The sequence below is a fragment of the Gigantopelta aegis genome, chromosome 14, assembly GCF_016097555.1.
Source record: "Gigantopelta aegis isolate Gae_Host chromosome 14, Gae_host_genome, whole genome shotgun sequence".
NCBI lineage: Eukaryota > Metazoa > Mollusca > Gastropoda > Neomphalida > Peltospiridae > Gigantopelta > Gigantopelta aegis.
The window spans coordinates 24,485,036-24,491,035 of NC_054712.1; the positions used below are offsets into that span (position 1 = coordinate 24,485,036).

The 6,000-nt window shown below is 40.4% G+C and overlaps 1 protein-coding gene across 1 annotated transcript in view; it reads left to right on the forward strand.

Moving 5' to 3' along the window:
* Window positions 1–5,727, forward strand: part of LOC121389152 (A disintegrin and metalloproteinase with thrombospondin motifs 3-like) — a 55,442-nt gene extending 49,715 nt beyond the window's left edge. Inside the window, exons 3-4 of the mRNA XM_041520761.1 lie at window positions 4,252–4,557; window positions 5,654–5,727. Of these exons, the coding sequence (XP_041376695.1) occupies window positions 4,252–4,557; window positions 5,654–5,727 (380 nt within the window). The remainder of the gene's footprint in view (window positions 1–4,251; window positions 4,558–5,653) is intronic.
* Window positions 5,728–6,000: the final 273 nt, after the last annotated feature.

The window sequence follows — 6,000 nt, forward strand, 5'->3', positions numbered from 1 at the left end:
CTCTTGCATCATCCTTAGGAGGACTGCCACTCCCCTTGGAGATATGTAACAGGACGTTTCATCCCTCTTGCATCATCCTTATGAGGAATGCCACTCCCCTTGGAGATATGTAACAGGACGTTTCATCCCTCTTGCATCATCCTTATGAGGAATGCCACTCCCATAGGAGATATGTAACAGGATGTTTGATCCCTCCTGCACCACCCTAGGAGGACTGCCACTCCCCTTGGAGATATGTAACAGGATGTTTGATCCCTCCTGCACCACCCTAGGAGGACTGCCACTCCCCTTGGAGATATGTAACAGGATGTTTGATCCCTCCTGCACCACCCTAGGAGGACTGCCACTCCCCTTGGAGATATGTAACAGGACGTTTCATCCCTCTTGCATCATCCTTATGAGGAATGCCACTCCCCTTGGAGATATGTAACAGGACGTTTCATCCCTCTTGCATCATCCTTATGAGGAATGCCACTCCCATAGGAGATATGTAACAGGATGTTTGATCCCTCCTGCACCACCCTAGGAGGACTGCCACTCCCCTTGGAGATATGTAACAGGATGTTTGATCCCTCCTGCACCACCCTAGGAGGACTGCCACTCCCCTTGGAGATATGTAACAGGATGTTTGATCCCTCCTGCACCACCCTAGGAGGACTGCCACTCCCATAGGAGATATGTAACAGGATGTTTGATCCCTCCTGCACCACCCTAGGAGGACTGCCACTCCCCTTGGAGATATGTAACAGGACGTTCCATCCCTCCTGCATCATCCTTAGGAGGACTGCCATTCCCAAAACTAGCTTAGAAAAACTCAAACTTGCACAGTATAGAGCTAATTTTGTCGATCAATGTTCCATAAGTTTCAATATAGCAGGGTTTTTTTTTTATACAGTTTTTTCCCACAATGTTCTGTAAGATTCATTATTAAACGATTTCTGACATGGTGTCTTTAAAATCTGTGCTTTTGTCTAACAATGTTTTGTAAGTTTCAGTATTAAACATTTTGTGACACGATGTCTTTAAATTCTGTGTAGTTTATTTTTTTTAATGTGCATGTTATGGCCTTCTGCATGGATCGACAGGTAAAATTGGCTTTGAGTGGTTTCAGTGTTTGATCTCCCCAGAGCCAGTGTCTGTGTCTCATTACATAATTGTGCGTTATGCCAGGCTGTTTCAACAGGAGATGCATCCGCCTGAGTATAAAAATTACAGACCATGCAGCTTTATTGTGATGTCTGCACAAAGGCAAAAAACACCTTGTAATTTACCATGCACCTTGTTGTGGTTCGGGTCATTTTCTTTTTCACACTCCAGCTCGGGGATTGAAGCGTAAATTACCAGCCTTTTTTACCACAGGTCTCTGGTGGGTTTTTTTTTTCTTTGCATTTAGCAGAGGTGCATTGGCCTCACAGCGTGAAGAAAGAGAGCTGCAGACAAGTAAAACATATTAAAGTTACTGTGTTGATGTTCTGTGCATTGTGTGCCGATACGGAGGGGTATCGAGACACTGGAACAGGGCCCAAGGTGTGTGGTCTGCTGACAAGTTAACCAGCGTGATTTATTTGCGATGATACTTCATTGTTGTTTGTCTTCTTCTTCTTTAACATTATTATGCCTCTATTAGTTGTGACCGGCCTCGGTGGCGTCGTGGTTTGGCCATCGGTCTACAGGCTGGTAGGTACTGGGTTCGGATCCCAGTCGAGGCATGGTAATTTTTATCCAGATACCGACTCCAAACCCTGAGTGAGTGCTCCGCAAGGCTCAGTGGGTAGGTATAAACCACTTGCACCGACCAGTGATCCATAACTGGTTCAACAAAGGCCATGGTTTGTGTTATCCTGCCTGTGAGAAGCACAAATAAAAGATCCCTTGCTGCTAATCGGAAAGAGTAGCCCATGTAGTGGTGACAGCGGGTTTCCTCTCAAAACTCTGTGTGGTCCTTAACCATATGTCTGACTCCATATAACCGTAAATAAAATGTGTTGAGTGCGTCGTTAAATAAAACATTTCTTTCTTTCTATTAGTTGTGGGGCGGAACGTAGCCCAGTGGTAAAGCATTCGCCTCATGCGCGGTCGGTCTGGAATCGATCCCTGTCGGTGAGCCCATTGGGCTATTTCTCGTTCCAGCCAGTGCTCCATGACTGGTGTAACAAAGGCCATGGTATGTACTATCCTGTCTGTGGGATGGTGCATATAAAAGATCCCTTGCTGCTAATCGGAAAGAGTAGCCCATGTAGTGGCGACAGTGGCTTTCCTCTCTCAATATCTGTGTGGTCCTTAACCATTTTCTTCCTTCACTGTTGTTTGTGTTGTTCTTCTTTAACATTATTATGGCTTGATGTGCAGTCGGTGTTGGATTCCTACCCTGTCTGTGGGATCGAGCTCCCTTGCTACTAATGGAAAAATGTAGCGGGTTTCCTGTCTCATCCAGTAGCCGTGGTTAATAAATCAATGTGCTCTAGTGGTCTGATACCTATCCGTTTAGGATTGAACCCCACCGGTGGGCTCATTGGACTATTGGGGCATGTAGCCAACCATTTTCTTCCTTCACTGTTGTTTGTGTTGTGCCATATAACCATAATTAAAATGTGTTGATAGTGTCGTTAAATAAAACATCTCGGGTCGCATTTACAAAGCCTCTTTATGACTTGCATGCATATAACTACATACAATTACAATACTTAAACATCTAGGTTTAAGCAAAACAGTCTTCGTAAATTCGGCCCTTCTTCTTCAGAAGTCATGAACTTGCAATATGGTGTCATCTTCGAGTGAACAAAAAGTAAAGTAAAGTTTGTTTTATTTAATGATGCCACTAGAGCACATTGATTTTTTATCTTATCATCGGCTATTGGACATCTTTGAGGGAACAAAGAAGGATAGAAGTAAAAAAAAAAAATGGAATGGGGAGAGGGAATAGAAATGGATGAATGAATGTGGATGGATGAATAGATAAATAAGTGGATGGATGAATGTATAGATGGATAGATGGACAAATGAATAAACTGATGGATGGATGGATGGATGGTTGTATGGATAGATGAAAGACATATGAAGAGATATGGATGGATGGATGGATGCACGGATGGACGCACGGATGGACGCACAGATGGATGCACAGATGGACGCACAGACAGATGGATGGAAGGGTTTTTTAAAAAGATGAATGGCTTCTGAAAATCTGAAAATTCTGAAATATATTATAAAACCCCATTTATCAGTGTTGGTATATCTTGTTTGCTTAAGGTCTGATTAAAAACATGTTGAGACTGCAATAAATTTACTAATAGTGATGGCCAGTTCTAGCATACTACACATAAACATGGGTAGAGGGACAGCAGAGGTAATTATTGTCAGGTAAATATCTCAAAGGTCAAGGTCACAAAAATTACATTTGATAGGGTTTCATCATGTTCTGAATTCATTCAGAAAGGTTTTGCATTACACATGTGGTCCAAATCTAAAAAAAAAATTATTATCAAATACTAAATATAAGCAAAACAATATTTCCATTAAAAATGTGATAGTATGAAGTAACTATTAATTAAGGTTTAGACCTGGTTTCACTGTATGTGTGTTTATATAGTTAAAATATCATCCTTGATCACTGCCCTGTTTTTTTTTCTATGGATGGACTGTGGGTGTGGGTAACTTTTGGCATGCTTCCATCAGAGAACTGTTCAAGCATGCCTGTCATGGCCCAGAGAAAATTATGTCCATGACATGTCCTCACCAGGATTATATAGTCCTCCTAATGTGCCTGCAAGAGGACTGCCGGCCACTCCCAGGATTGCCTGTTTTAACATAGCATATTATATGATATGTATCTTTATGTGGTTGGTGGAATGTAGCCCAGTGGTAAAGTGCTCAGCTGATGCACGATTGGTCTAGGATCAATCCCCTTCAGTGGGCCCATTGGGTTATTTCTCATTCTAGCCAGTGCACCACAACTGGTATATCAAAGGCTGTGGTATGTGCTATCCTGTCTGTCCATATGAAAGATCACTTCCTACTAATAGAAAAATGTAGCATATTTCAACTCTAAGACTATGTGTCAGAATTACCAAATGTTTGACATCCAGTAGCCGATGATTAATAAATCAATGTTCTCTACTGGTGTTGTTAAACAAAACAAAGCATTACTTTCCTTCTTAACCTGTCTACAGGAGGACTGCCACTCTCAAGACTACATGCTTCAATATGGTAAATATGATAGTGATATGAGTCTTTATACATTTTTCTTTTCAGACTTTGAGGTGGTTTTCACATCCTACATCGATGTCAATGGCATGATCATCTCTCATGACCAGCTGAATCATTCACGCCGACGCCGAAATGCACCGTCATCATCATCATCATCATCATTAGATCAAGACATCTTCATGAACATCACCGGAAAGAGAGTGCACTTCCATCTGAGATTATCACCAAACAAGAAACTCTTGGCACCGGGATTTAAAGTGTATCACCGTCGCCATGCCAACACCAGTGATATCCGTGGCAACACATTCACAGACAGTACTCATAACGAGCTCAGAGACTGCATCTACACTGGTCACGTCCTGTCACATGACCACTCCAAAGCCTCTTTTTCAGTTTGCCATGGGTTGGTGAGTACATTTCGTCTTTTAATTTGGGGTGGGATCTAGCTCAGTCGGTAGAGCACTCGCTTGAGGTGCATGGGTTGTAGGATCAAATCTCTTTAGTGAACACATTGATTCTTTTCCACTCCAATCAGTGCATCATGACTGGTATATCAAAGGCTGGAGTATGTGCTGTCCTGCCTTTGGGTAAGTGCCTATGTATATAAGAAATCCTTTGCTTCTAACTGAAAAATGTAGTGGATTTCCTCTGTAGACTGTGTCAAAATTACCAAATGTTTGACATTCAATAGCCGATGATTAATAGATCAATGTGCTCTAGTGGTAATGTTAACCAAACTAAACTTTTTACTTTTTTTAAATACAGGAAGAGAGGAGAAAGATGTAGCTAAGTTGTAGAATGCTTATCTAAGTTGTGATGGGTCACCATTATTGGATTCAGATAGGTTTTCGATCCAGTATGTCTAAAACTGACATAGCTCCTTTAAAATCACAGATGGCTTTATAAATGTTTGTACGACATGGATCATTCTGTAATGTTTGAAGATTAAAAACGTTAATAGTGTTACTGTACTTAACACAGTATTTATTATACTTTTAAACAAAAAAGCCCCCATGAATCTAAAGCTGACATTGCCCCTTTAAGATGACTTATGGCATTATAAATGAATGCATGACGTGGATAACTCTATGATGTTTTAAGACTAAAACTGTGTTATTGTACTTAACACAGTATATTTGATACTTTTTAACCAAAAAGACCCCATAGATCTAAAGCTGACATTGCCCCTATAAAATGACTTATGGCATAATAAATGTTTGTGACGCCTTGCAGGACATGGCTAAGCCTGTGTTGTTTTAACATTAAAGCAGCATTATGGTACTTATCGCAGTGTTTATGATACTTTTGTCACCTCCTGTCAGTGGTGGTGTTGTAAAACACTTGTACCTGTAAGAAAAACAGTCAGAAAACACATTCCTTGGGCTCACCACGCAACCTTTGTACTACTGATTGTAGATAGATTATTATGTACTGTTTCTCTGTACAGAGAACCCTCTTCAGTTTTCACTCACTGATGAATATCTTCAGCAGACGTTTATGTTTGTTTTTATAGTGGAATAAAGTGTCAAAAATTACATAATAAAAGCTTAGAGATTGCGGAATGGTTCAAGAAGGTGTTATTGGTATCTTATGAATTTTTGGTTTCTTTTCCTTTTTTTTTTTTTTTTTGATTGTGGAATGGTTCAAGTAGATGTTAGTGGTATCTTATGAAATATATATATTTTTTTATTATTATTTGTTGTTTTTTTACAACTTTTTTTTTTTAAAGTTTTTAGTTTTGTTTAAAGATGCAGACCCTAGCTTCAACCTGTAAAAATGGACATTAAATTTGGT